At 46.9% G+C, this 14,131-nt stretch overlaps 2 protein-coding genes across 5 annotated transcripts in view; one reads left to right on the top strand and one right to left on the bottom strand.

The window, feature by feature from the left end:
• Window positions 1-2,621: 2,621 nt before the first annotated feature.
• Window positions 2,622-4,501, top strand: CRH (corticotropin releasing hormone). Its single transcript, XM_071737706.1, has 2 exons — window positions 2,622-2,928; window positions 3,454-4,501. Exon 2 carries the CDS (start codon window positions 3,469-3,471, stop codon window positions 3,982-3,984), a length of 516 nt encoding a protein of 171 aa, XP_071593807.1. The 5' UTR covers window positions 2,622-2,928; window positions 3,454-3,468; the 3' UTR covers window positions 3,985-4,501.
• TRIM55 (tripartite motif containing 55) overlaps window positions 4,052-14,131 on the bottom strand; it is a 38,051-nt gene continuing 27,971 nt past the window's right edge. For all 4 annotated transcript variants that reach the window (XM_071737678.1, XM_071737679.1, XM_071737677.1 and 1 more), the window contains one exon: window positions 4,052-6,685. In XM_071737678.1, the coding sequence (XP_071593779.1) occupies window positions 6,675-6,685 (11 nt within the window). In that variant the 3' untranslated portion in view covers window positions 4,052-6,674. The remainder of the gene's footprint in view (window positions 6,686-14,131) is intronic.

Here is a 14,131-nt window from a genome sequence, read left to right as displayed (position 1 = left end):
CTAGACAGTGTTATTTTGTGATTCATTGCAAAAAATCTATTTGCCCCCAGTGTTTGCAGAACAAGTCAAATATTAATACTTTTCTCATGAAGGGGATGCTAATCTCAAACTGTGCCACTGAACATAAAAGTCTAATCCAGATATGTGTGGTATCTGCCTTGTCTCTTTCACTCCTCCTGTGAGAACCCAGTATTACTTCTGTCGTAATCTTCTTCAGTAGTAACAGCTGAGATTTCCCCCAGAAAATGTTGACAATTTGGAGAAAGGTCTTTTGTGTTCCCAGGCAGTCAGTTCTGCCTTGGAATTGCTGAGGGAAGTACCTTTTGGATTGTGTACCTCTGATATTTTATATTCCTCATTATCAAATCATCCAAATGTCTCACAGTCTTCTCTGTATTTAAATTGTTGCAAGCCCTCTCACATATAATTCAAGATCTATGGGAAAAATCGGGCAATATTTTGGGTCAGAAATAAGCACGTGTGAGACACCACACACCCTGCTCAGAGCCAGGGGTCAGGAAAAGAATCTGACAGGTTGTAGAGCTCTTGTGGAAACTGCAGGAGCTCTTCTAGCCCACTCCTGTTCTCTGTTATCTGTTCTTCAGGGAATGAAACTGTCTGTCTAAAGGGACCTAAATAATACTTTAAGTGATTAAAAAACATAGCATAATCTGAGCCAATTTTCCCTGGCATAAGTCTTTTGGAGAGCTGCATCTCTATGTCTTACTCAGATCTCACCCACAAAACTAAAAAAATGTACTGGGACTAGAATGCTTCCTTCTTCACATTTATGATGATATGGTTTTAAGAGGCTATGTATGTTTAAAGGTATATTAAACCTAAAAATGGAGACAGTGTGATAAAATCCACCTCAGAGCACATCTGGAGGGTTTAAGAGCTTCTTGCATTTTCCATCTACTGCTTGAACATAGCTCCTGTTTCTTTGAACCTCTTGTTCTCACTGAAAGGTGCACTGACATGCTTTAAAAGCATACAAATGGCTTCTGCTGTGACTATCTACACAATATATCTGTTCTGTTTTCATTGTAATACACATATCTGTTCATGAATGCCTGAGCTAGCAGAGGCAATGCAGGCATAAATCTCTGATGCTGCTATTTGTTGTTCCACTTGTTCCTTTATGATGCACAAGGTCTGATTCTTTGGCATGTCACCAACAGCATCCAAGGCTGAAGGTAGGTATAACAAAAACTGAAGTGTATAACATACCTGAGAAGATACTCAGAACTGGGCTCTGGCCAGCCTCATACATTAAGTTGTTTGAACTTCTTTACACATATCATATGACAACCTTAAGTGGTCTGTTGCATCTTCTCTCTGTGGTGGGAGACATGCTAATGCATGACCCCAAGCATCTGCAGTCTAAGCAGGATAAAACCAGTAGGTTTTCAGTACAATCTTCCAGTATAAAGGGAAAGACATGAGTAATTTTCCAATTGAAGCAGTGGAGAAGCAGGACTGAGAGGCAGTGGCAAGGCTGATGAGATGCAGAAAAATGAGGAACAAACATTATACATGGAACAGGTGTTGGGCAGAAAGAAGTTATTCCTGTAGGCAGCGTTACCTCCTGGAAGAGGACATCTGAGGGTAAGAAATCTAGAGGTGCACATGGGTGGAATATGGCCTGGAGCCTGCAGACATAATGTGGACAGGAGAGCATTTGAAAGGGAGATAGCTCAACGTGGGATCAGACGCCCTGGTGGGCAAGGCCTTAGCTGAAGAGCACCAACAGAAACACATGGCCAGGGAGGCAAGGAGGCAGGGGAGACCAGCCAGTGGAGTTGGGAGGAAGGGGGCTGGGGAAAAAAAAAAAAAAAAAAAAAAAGGAAAATTTAAAAAAGCAATTGCTATCTCTGCGTAAGAAGAGGGAAGTCAATGGAGAGAAGAGAGGGACAGAACGAGGGAGCGGGAGCTGGCAGCACCGTGGCAGGGCCGGGACGAGCAGGCGGCGGTGCCGGAGGTGGCGGAGAGGAGGAGAGGGCAGAGCGGCTCCCGGGCAGATGCTCCAGGGGCCTCCCCGGCATCCGTGGCACACCTCCCCGCTCCATCCCTCCCCCCAGCTGCCCCTGGGGTCTTTCCGCCTCTCTACCCGGCGGCGGGGCCACGGGCAGCCCTGCTACGTGACATTATCAGCGATGCTGGGGTCCCTCCCCTCCCGACCCCGGCTCTCCCCCGCGGGACTCTCCTGCGCTCCTGCTACCTTTGGAGAGGGAAGCGCTGCCCCGGCTATCCCCGGGCGCGGAGCGCAAAGGGGGGCTCCGCGCAAACCCTGCGGAGCATCCCGCGCAGGGCGGCCTCGGCCTCCCCCTGCGGGCGGGCACAGAGGAGGCGGGGGGTCCGAGTAGCGTTGGGGCTGGGGGAAGAAGAAAGCCCGGGATGGCAGCCCTGGTCCCGGGCGGGTCGGGTACCTCCCCGCGGGCCGGTCCGCCAGTGGAAAGTTTCCCCGGAGTGACCTCTCATAGTACGCGCCCGCTAGGAAATCTCATTCAAGTATTTTTGTCAATGAGGTGTGCGTGTGGGGGGGCACCCTGGTCCCCGGCCCCCGGCCCGGCTGACGTCACCGCAGAGGCGATAAATATCTGTTGATATAATTGGACGTGAGATTTGGGGTTGCGATAGCGAAACTCGGCCCATCGCCGCTCCGACGGGCCCCCATGATTTATTCAGCAGTGGATCGGGGCACGCAATCGGGCTGTCAGGAGAGCGTCAGCTTATTAGGCAAGTTCTGCGTGATTCCAGGAGAGGGTCTAAGCTATAAAAATCCCGCGCCCCGGCTCTGATTAGGACCAAATCTGATCCCAAGTTCGCCAGGAGCCGGCTCCGAGGGAAAGCGAGAGAAAGGGACGCCGCGCACTGCCGGCACCGCCGAGACCCGTCGCCGCCAGCCCTGCCCTGCCACCGCCCCAGGTAGGTGCGGAGCCGCTCCCGGGAGCGGAGAGGGCTGCTGAGGGCTACGGGGCGCTGAGCGCGGCGTCCCGAGGAAGGCGGGAGAGCTCTCCCGGCCGGGCAGGGAGCGGGCAGCACGGGGGAGCCAGGGGCTCGGAGAGCCGCCCCGCCACAGGCACCCCAGGGTCCCCCCCGGCCAGGGGTTTGGGGGTGAAGGGACGCCGGTTCGCGCACACGCGTGAGCTCTGTCTGCGGGGACTCAGCCCAGCCCGGTACCCGGGGATACGCTGCCGGCGCAGCCCGGAGCCGCCTGTTCCGCCGCCTCGACGACGGGAGCCGTCCGGGACGGGGCTGATAGCTGCCGAACACGGCGGCGTGGAGGGTCGCGGAGGGTCGCGGGGGGCGGCGGAGCAGCGCGTTTCAGCACCGGGACAGCGGCGGCTCATCGCCCCCTCCCCTGCCCGGCGCTGCTCGCCCCGCTGCCGCGGCTCCGCTGTGTAACCCCCCCGCCCCTTCTCTCCCTCCCCTTGTTTGTCCCCTCTGCAGGTTTGGGCCCCGACCATGAAGATCCCGCTACTGGTCTCCACGGGAATCCTGCTGGTCGCGCTCCTGCCCTGCCAGGAGTGCAGAGCTCTCAGCAAGAGCCCGGTAGCCGCCCACGGGGCTCTGCACCAGCCAGATTTCTTACAGCAGCAGCAGCAGCAAACTCTGCCTGTCCTGCTCCGCATGGGAGAAGAGTATTTCCTGCGCCTGGGCAGCCTCAACAAAAGACCCCCTGGCTCTTTCTCCACCTCTTCCAGCAGCAGCAACCACCAAGAGCCCGAAGCCTCCGCCAGCAACTTTTTTCAGGCTGCGGTGCAACAGCTGCAGCCGCTGTCCGAGCGCTCGCTGGGGAGCCCCGAGGAGGGCGAAGCCGAGGGGGAGGCCGTGGAGAGGGAGAAGCGATCCGAGGAGCCCCCCATTTCTCTGGATCTGACTTTCCACCTCCTGCGAGAAGTCTTGGAGATGGCCCGAGCCGAGCAGCTAGCGCAGCAAGCTCACAGCAACAGGAAACTGATGGAGATAATCGGGAAATGAAACGGCCCCTCCCCGCCTTGCCAAAGAGATTCCGCAGTTAGCACAAGAATAATTACACCGTCCGATGTACCATAGTGCTGCTCTGATTGTCATCTCTTTATTTTTATATAGCTTTAAACCTAGAAAGGTGTACTCCGAACAGCCTCTGTCCCTTGACTAGCATGCACAACCGTGTACCAAGTGCAGAAACACGAGTGTCGTTCGTAACCTCCCCTTACCTTTATTTATTTCTCCGTTTCCCAGTTATTCTAGTGCCATCGCTACATAGGGATGTGTGAGCATTGGAAGAAATGGTTCCGAGAAGAGAGAGAACTTTTCTGCTGGGGGCAGGGAGGTGGGAGGGGGAATCTCTGTTAGCTACTTTAAATCCACTTTTTTTTTTTTTTTTCTTTTTACTTTTTTTTTTTTTCCTTCCCTGTAAACATTTTCACAATAAAACATCTTTTCAGCGCTCGGTCGATTTTGTTGTGTAAGAGAATGTTTAATATTTATATTTTTAATAAAAGCTGCAAAGTAACGATGGCTGGATACACTTTCTTGCTTAGACGCCTGAGGTCTTCTCTGCCTCCCTCAGCGCTTACTGGGACCGGAGGGGGCACCCACCCACTGCCGCGGACACTCAGAGCAGCAAGGAGCCCTAAATCACCCCCGCGGATGTTTCTTTCCCTTCCACGCCCCGGGGAGTCCCCGTCCCTGCCGGCTCTCCCAGAGGCGCTCCCCGACGTGCCAGCAGGCAGGGGCTGCGCAAAGGCTGCTCCCGGAGGCGGGGGACGATCGCTTCGTCCCTAGTCCCGCCGACTCGCACCTCGGCTCCCCCCCTACTCCACTACGGTACTCCCCGGGAAATCGGTGGGGCACTCCGGCATCTCCCGTTTTCTTTCCAGCTCTGCTCATCCTCCCCGCACCCTAAAAGGGCAGGTTCCTCCCCGCCTCGACTCCCCCCGTCCCGAGGGCCGTGTCCAAGTCGCGTCTGTGCGAGGGGCGCTGGGAAGGTGGCAGCACGACTGAGGAAACTTCCTCAGAGGAACTGAGGCAAATCCATTAGGATAACAGCAAGAAAATAGGCGATTTCTCACCCGAAACCATATCCCAGGGAAAAAGCTGCTCCAGCAGCTACAGTCAATGCCGTGGTGGTGGGGAGCGGGGCTCAGTCTGGGCTATGCCAAGCTGAAAGCTTTGTACAGACCTCATCTATGCAGCCCTCCAAAACCTTCCTATCAGGAGAGTTTTCCAGGAGAAACAGACACGAATAAGGGTCGATGAGACTCATCCCTGCAGCGAGGGATGTCCAGGGCTGACCCTTCACAGCTGCTAACAAGGAGATCGTGTATGGTTGCACTGCCAGCTCACCAGTCCTGCTGGGGTGCAGCACAGCCCTCTGCCCCAGGCACAGTCTCCTGCCCAAAGACTGTGTTTAAGGCCTGGCTCAGGGCACCTGGAAAGATCAACCTGTAACTAAACTGTGGAGTTTGATACCTGCTCCCCCATAGCACTCCCAGCAACCTCTTAACCTCTCCTAAACACTTACTGGGTGCTGGCGCCCTGTCCCCTGTGACAAAACTTGTGCTATTGCTTTCAGTACAACCTGTATAACTTCTCTTAAGAGGCAAATTTGCTTTCATTAGGTAGCTCAGCATCTGCCATGCATGCAGAACAGGGCATTTGACTTTTCTACAGCACACCAGGGGGTCTTCAAATTAAACCTTGAATGAATACCTGAGACCACCTCCCTATATTCTGGTTTCATGCAAGAACATGCCCCTTTTTCTACACACATGGGTGAAGAAGAAGACTTAGATACAGATAACGTCTGGATAGACTTGGGCAGCACCCTGGTCACTGCCCCACAGGTTCACAGCTGTGTCCTGCATCTATGCTCAGGGGCTGACCAGTGTTATCTGTGTCTGCATCTCCCTCATCCCTGTTGCTGGGCACCTTCCCGACAAATAAGCTGTTTCTATCATCTGTCGTGGCTCAGCCAGAAGAGCAAGTGCAAAGGAAGAAATGGCAGAACCTGTGTTCAGCCTCTGCAGCTGGGGATGCACTGGTGCCCTGGGATCACAAGTGACTGCAGGGAGGTGCTTAGACACAACCCTGACTTGAGGCTGCCAAGGGCATGATAGTGTCACTGAAGTCACCAGTGGGGATGCAGGAGGGTACTGAGGAGAAACGCTGTGTTGTCAGAGGATGCAACTGGTGAATAACATTCTAGCATTTTAGCTAACAATATTGGTGAAGGAATTTCTACCTACACAAAGATGTGCTAAAAAATGAATAACAAAACACTAGCAGTGCTCAGGCTACAGCTGTAGTGATGCTATTTTTCCCTTGGAAACAAGAAACTATTGGAAAACACTCTGAGTACAATACAGCACAGCAATTTGTCCCCATGCTCCCATCCCTCTCAGGACTGTCATTTCAAGAACTGGGTACGGAGATCAAACGAATTCCCGGGGAAAAAAAAAAAAAACCTGCTTGGATGTCCCTTTCCAAGTTAGTTTCTTCGTTGATTGCAGCCAGGCTGCCTGGGCTCACGGTCCCTTTGAGGAGCAGCAGACCAGAAGCCAGGCAGGGAGAGTCATCATTCATGGAGTGAGTTCAACCAGGAAAAGGAGAAGACGTGACGAGCCGGCTCGTCACCCCTCCCATTGCTCACAGGAGTTTCCCCCACTGGTCCTTGAGGCGAGGGTTCAGAACCAGTCTGTAAAGGAAGAAAAGGTTGACAAATGGAGGGGGGAAAGAGGAATAGCATTAAAATCCTTAAGATTTCACAGCACGTGGAAAAACAGAATGAAGTGGGAAAGAGGGGGAAAGGTGGTGAGCATGAAAATTTGGGGAGGCCAGCCAGACTTTAATGCCTGAGAAGTCGGAGTGACATTTGCTACAGACAGTGGCAGAGGAGGGGTTATGCCAGGTGAGCATATTGCACCTGTGTAAAGTGCTAAATCCTGATTTGGACCTCTGGATTATTATTGCACCAAAGGTGATAACTGTCTGTTTAGAGGTGATTCCGAGCCAGTTTGACTTGTGTAGCTGGGCTTCCAGATTGATGGGGACTGAAGCAAAAATTATTGTCAGTGCATTGCCACTCAAAATGATACTTGTTCTGATGTCGTGAAACCTGCCTTGCATTTCAGGTTTTGTTCCTTTAAAGTACTTTAATATTTATTTCACTTCAGTTTCACTCAGCCCAGGTTTATTAAATGAATTATACTTAGATATAAGCTTGTGCTTATATCCCAGCCCCAATTTTGCTTTTGTTTGCACAGGTATCATATGCTTTCAGGAAAAAAAAAAAAAAAAAAGAATATGGGTATGGTATGTTGTACCTGCTGTTCACAGGAGTTATTATTATTATTTAATCTAGCTGAATATTTAACGTGCCAGTATTATATATAGACGTATTTTTACTACTTCCAGTGTTTTCTGATCCTTTTGACAGAGAATGAAGATCATATAATATATGGTGTTAAAGACAAAATATACAAAAATTTGGTAGCTAAGAGGTGCCTTGTGTTTTCATCTTAAAAATCACAATTTAAGGTGTGATAAACAGGTTTCTTTTCCCCCTCACATACATTATTGTACATTCTTAAAATTAAAATAGCCAATACAGCCAGCCTTCTCTGTGAGGGGTTTCACCTTAATTTAGGAACATAAGCATTATCTCAGGAGAACTGTTTTATGTGAAGATATTATTTGATAGAGAGCAAAATGTCAGAGCACTGTCCCCTGAATTTTAACATGTCTCTATCAGTTTTAATACTTTCCTAAAATGGAAAGCTACCAAAGCAGTGATGCTAACAGACATGTCCAGGAACTAATAATGAAGCAGGGAAGCTTGTGAAGAACTGAAGCATGTAATGGATGATTGGATGATTCCCCTAAGCATTTTTGTTAGTGCTTAATATTAAGGTGAACCACAGGAATTAGTAAGAACTAATGATATATTAAGTATAAATTGGCTACTGGGCTTCATTCCAGTTATTTGAGTGTCGTGACACCAGCAGACAAGACAACATGGAGGTATTAAAAAAGTAGCTTCCTATTTCTTTATTTTTCTCTAACTGGAGTTCATAGCTCATTTTTTGGACCCAAAACATCAGTTGCTCCAGTCTGTCCTAATGAAACACTATTTGAGAATCTGCTTTAATAGTTGAACTCTGGACCAATCTTTGACATAGATTTTCAAAGCAAGGCACTCACTGCTACTCACTGTGAAATACAGAGCTCAGAAAGGATTTTTATGGACAAGGATCTTGAAGAATACAGCTTTAGCTTGCTAACTTGACAATGTACTTTAATGAGAGCTCAAGCATGGTGAAAAATCTGGGAGAAAAAGGCCTCTGAGAGAGAGAGGCCTCTACTTGAAAGTCAGTTTTCAGTGCAAAATATTGTAAAGAAATGGGCCCACAGGGCTAGGTCTCAGTCTGAAAAGGCAGGCAGCTAATTGGGTCCTGACTACAGAAGGTCTGCCCCTCAACCCTGGAAAGTGCCGAATGCAAATGTTTCAGCTGAAATGTTCCAACCCTGACTACAAAAGCCAGGTATCAGCAGTAAATATGTGGCTGGACTTTCTGAGTTGTAAGGGATTCTGCACTCTCTGGACCTCTGTAGATACAAGAGCACAGGTGGGTTTCTTAAGTCACCGTGATGTTAAACATTTTGCCTTTTAATTTTTGGAAAGAGAATTGGAGTGCCCAGACTAACTGAAAGTAATTTTGAAATTGGTTGTGCAATTTCATGCACCAAGCCCTCAGAGGTGTGTGTAAGCAGTCATAGGACAGCCCTGCTTACTTCTCCACACTTTGCAAAGGAATAGGACTGTCAAGAGGTTTAAAAAATAATTTCCTGCAATTTATTTATTTATTCATTTATTAATTTAAAACCACATAGTCACCTTGCAATTTCTCTTTCTCTGCAAAAAGAGCTTCTTTTGGCACTTCACTTACTGTTCCAACTAGCCACTGTCCAGAAAGAGACGTTGAACTAATGTTAATTTTGAAGCAAAGACCTATCTAGGAGCTTGAAGTTACGTAGCTTTTTTCACAGGATCTGGGATGAACACGTTAGATGAGAAAAAGCATGATCCAGTAACTCAGGCTGGTGACTGCATGACCTTGTTAACCAACACTGCTGGTTCTGTATTGCAAACAAACCAATCTTTGTCTGCACCACTGCCAAAACTGTATTTCATAATTGTGTTAACTCCTTCATATTCTGCTGTGATGATATCGTCCTGTGTCAGCAGAACAATTGCAGAGCTCCAGCACATCCCCCCTGGGTTTGGCTGCATGAAGCATTTTCTCCCTGCACCTTGCTGGACTCAGCAGGCTGCCAGTCTGCAATACCTCGATGTGCCTTTCCAAGAGCAATCATTTGCCATCACACCCAGCTGGGAGTGAAGCAAGCACAAAACTGACAATAGGGCCATCCCTTCCTTGGCTTTTAGACTTGTGTTTTCACACCTGTGACACTTTAGTATTTGTGCTCTGAGGTGGCTGAGGCTATCCTCATCTGAAGCAAGAGACCATCAAAAGATGCCAGGGGGAACTTTGTCCATGTTATTGAGTCTGTTCCCTCCTTCTAATGGCAGCCAGCACAACAGAGTTATACAGTGTCTGGGGTTGTCAGAGACAAAGATTTCAGCTGTAGACTTTTACAGAAAGCAACTTTTTTGAACCAGAAGGTGGTTCTCAGAGGCAGACAGAAGCACTGAGTCTCCTTGGTGTCAATGGGATTTGGGCATCTGACCACTCTGTAGGTCCTTGCAATCTCACCCTGCATCACCTCACTGTCCATGTTACCACAGGTCTACTCCACTGCCAGAGAAAAGCTTTCTGCTGAGCTTGCCACAGCCCTTGCCACATGCCTTTCAGATGGTTGAGATTCAACACTTCATTGTGTCTGTCCATTGCTATTAGGTAACTGTTAAGCTTCTACCCAAACCTTATCTTAGCCTTGGCAATCACACGGGTAGGGCTGGTGTTTTCACATTACCTAGAATAACAAGTCCCAACCCTTGATATGGGTCCCTAACATAATAAGGAATATAAGTAATAAGGAATAACTAAAGTGTTTACCTCAGATTACATTAATCACATTAGGCCAATGCTGAGAGGGTGCTGAATACTTAACACTTTGATTTACTTTTTTTCCCCTGTGGTGTCAAGTGACATCAGAGGATACTTTTCAATAAGCACCAGGAATTTTCACCAGGCCAGCTCACGAAGTGGGGAGGGAAGCACACCCTACGTGACTGATGGTTTGATTTGTTTTCCCCATAAGCAAAGTTCAGGCTGGTGTTTATATGCCAGTTCTTGGAGGTGCTGAGCAGCCACAACTCCCACTGAGCAATAATTCAACACTCCTCAGCATCTGGCATACTAGAATTTGCATGAATAAATAGCATAAGGATCTCAGTGTTTAACCTGATGAGTCGCATCAAAGTTGCACGTATTCAGCATCTTTCAACAATTGCTTCCTTTAACAGAGCACTACTTAAACCTGTATAAGGTTCTTGTAAAGGGTGTGGAGGCAAGGAAAGTGGTGAGTGGGATGGCTTTGTCAGAGTGTTTTCATTTATGAGGGCCCAGCAGTTAATCTGTTTATGCTGCGGGAAAATAATAAATCCAGGCCTTTCAGATATTTGAAACAGCGTGAAGTCTACACACTGTTTTGTGCTTTACCACCACTAAGCTCCACAGGCTTTAGGTACAAAGACTGGCATCTGTGTTACCAGACTTACCAGTTGTCCAGAAACGAGATAACCACTCAAACAAACTGCATTCATCCCCTCTAATGGGAGCTATGAGGTAAAGGCACCCCCAGAGGGGATTTGTCTCATCCTAACAGAAGGGTCTACAGGGTGGATTGCCCTCTGGAGGTATCTGTTTCTCTTCACTGACTCTAGAGACACTCTTGGTAATCTGGTTAGACTAGGTCTGGCTTTTAAGTAATTACACAAGAAAGATTCCACCCAAATACTTCAGGCTTTAAAAAAAAAACCTGCTTGAAAGGAATTGAGGACTTTGACTGCACTAATAGTGCTTAGTCTTAAATTTAGGAAACGAGGAGGTAAGGTGAAGGATCTTCATAGTTTTCTTCAGTTTAGCTTTTGTTTTGGTAATTTTTTGCTTATTTTTGATTACTTCTGATAGGGTAGGATTTGGGGGAACCATTGGTATAATGGCCCTCTCAGAGATTATATCTCACCAGCTTGCAAGGAGATGTAAGAAAGAAGAGAAATGAGGGCTGAAATGGTTGTTTCCCCCAGGACTATAAATCACCAGCCAGTATATTCTATCCAGTCTGAACATGACTAAATGATCACAATTATTTTTTTTTTAATTAACCATAGAATAGCTAGGGTTGAAAGGAACCTTAAAAGATCACCCAGTTCCAATCCCCACGCATGGCCAGGGACACCTTCCACTAGACCAGGGTGCTCAGGGTCCCATCCAACCTGGCCTTGAACACTTCCAGGGAGGGGGCAGCCACAACTTCCTTGGGCAAGCACCCTCACAGGAAAGAATTTTTTTCTAATGTCTAATCTAAGTCTCTTCTGCTCAAGTTTTAAATCATTTCCCCAGAACAGAAACCCAAAATAGAAACCAGTTTTATGCTGGCTGCAGGAGAATATGTTATACCTCTGTTGGCAAAGTAGGACCAACCTCCTCACATTTTTTGAACACAGATGGTTCTACCTAACGAATCCGTAGTAGTTGAACACTTTGTGTCACCAGAGTATGTTATTTCTTACCTAGTGCTGAATTCTCCAAAACCATCTTGTGGAATCACTGTCTTGGTTTAGACTGAATTAATGAGAAAGGTCTAAATTTACAGTGAGATAAGTGAGAAAAGGATGCATGTGATTTATTAGAGGTCAGTATGCCCTAGGAAAAGGGCTTGTGTCTTACAGTTATCTGCATGGTTGCACTGACTGGTTACAAATAACACTTGTGTGCAGCTATATGAATGTTTTCTGGAGCAACAATCCTAATCAAAGCAGGTCCTTCTCCTTGGCTACCCATCCACCTCTTCTTGTTTTGCCTCTGTGTTTCACTGTCCATTTTCATTGCTGCAGCTGTTTGCAGGCCTGTGATAAGAATTGGAATGTCACTGGAATGACATCAATTTTTGGTTGCTTTTTGAGTTGAAGAAAGATATTTTTAAACCTGGACCATTTGAATTATTTGTTTCCAACACAGCTCAACAAACAGCTGCCTCAGCACAAATGTCATGGCGACATCTGGTCAGGAATAAGAAGCAGGGCCATTTGGCAAGAAACTCCTAAATCACCTTTGGTGCCAGAGAAAAAAAATTAATCTACATTCTGAGAGGCATATAATCATAGAATGGTTTGGGCTGCAAGTTCCAACCCACCCTCCCCCTTCCCTACCATGGGCAGGGACACCTCCCAGTAGACCAGGCTGCCCAAAGCCCCATCCAACCTGGTCTTGAACACTTCAAGAAATGCACATCCACAACTTCCCTGGGGAACCACTTCCAGCACCCAACCGAGGCACCCAATGCATTCACTGCTTTCTCTCAGTCCAGCAGGACAGAGTGAATTTGTTAGAAAACGTGGACCTCGGAGAGAGAAGTAGTGAAAATACAAGCTTCTACTATTTCTGTAGTCTCAGAAACTAAGTCCTATATTTTAGCTGGCTTGTTTAGAAACAAGTCCTAGTGTTGACAAGAACAGGCATGATTAAAAAATGCTTGTGGGTCACAAACCCATTACAGAATCTGTAGTCTATGTTTGTCTGCTTCAAATGTCAAGTGTTACACTTCTGGCACTCAACACTTCCAGGCAGTGGGAACAAAGAAAGCACAACAGGTTATTTTTAAGTAGTTTAAACTTTAGTTCAAGCATTTTGTTTTCATACTTTATGCAGTCTAGCTCCTTCAGCATAACACCTGGCAGCTGTCATATATGTCATGAGAATATTATTTCAAGCAGAGAGGCTGCTTCTTTTATATGAATATTTTCTTTCTATTAGTGGGAACCAACAGAAAATTCTCTGAAATAATTGCTACAGATACCTTCCATGGGGATACATATGCTGGCAGACAAAATGACATGCACAGACAAGCTCCATCAATCACAGTACTAGATATGTCACTCTCTTAATAGTGGTCAGCAATGAATTTTAGAAGTCCATTGGGAGGAAATACCTTTCTTCAATAGATTTTCATAATTCATTGCAATTAGCATTATGTGGTTAATGTCTTAGCAATGTTTCTTACATAACGACCTTAAAGAGAGCAGATATAGGTCAGAAGATAACAGCCTAGCTAGCTTATTTTGCTATAGGATCCAAATATCCAGAGACTTGAACCAGTGGTCAAAACAGTTTCAGAGAATGGTGTGAGACAGCAACTTTCTTCTGTTACTTGGAACAAAGGAAATAGAATTCCTTTATTTATGTCACTTATCTTTTCCATGACTCCAAATAAAAGACACAAGATAGTAATTTAATATTTTGCCCATTGCTGCACCTCACTGGCATTACCTTTTTTTGAGAGTCATTAACTGCCGATGGGCAAATAATGTAGTCCTGCAACTGTCCAGGAAAATGAAGCCAAGAAAAGAGTCTTAAGACCTGTGATTGTTAAGGCTGCATGTTCAGAACAGCCTTTCCTGGATCTAACCACACATTATTCTTCATTCCTCTCAGCAAAATTTTTTAGGACCTCCTGACCAAATCTATCACTTCTTCTTCCTTCCAGCCTCACTTGAGAACTGTCTAACAAAAGAAGGACCATTTTAAGAGGCTGTAGGAGTAAATGGTATGCATTAGCTGCCAGTACCATAAAGCTACTCACAGCTACCACTTCTCCCCTCTTCCTCCTACTTCCACTTCATCAGACAAGTAGGTATGACTCCAAATCAAAAAGCTAAACGTGAAGACATTTGAAGTAACTTATCTAGACCATGTTAGAGCAACTTTGCTATTAGCTTTCAGAGAGGTAGCAAGCCTAGTAGTGGTTTAACATCACGCCTGTCTCTGTCATGTACTCTTTCCTTTGAGTAGTACAGAGTGCTGTAAATGGAAGTTTTTTCTTCCTCTGCAAATGGTGTTTTTGTAAATCCAATGAATGAGACAGAATGCCAGTTCAGTCTGTGACTCACCCCAGGGCT

This window comes from Heliangelus exortis, chromosome 2, assembly GCF_036169615.1.
Source record: "Heliangelus exortis chromosome 2, bHelExo1.hap1, whole genome shotgun sequence".
In the NCBI taxonomy this organism is placed as follows: Eukaryota; Metazoa; Chordata; class Aves; order Apodiformes; family Trochilidae; genus Heliangelus; species Heliangelus exortis.
The sequence above is the reverse complement of the archived record's forward strand: the minus strand, read 5'-3'. Positions and strand labels throughout refer to the sequence as shown.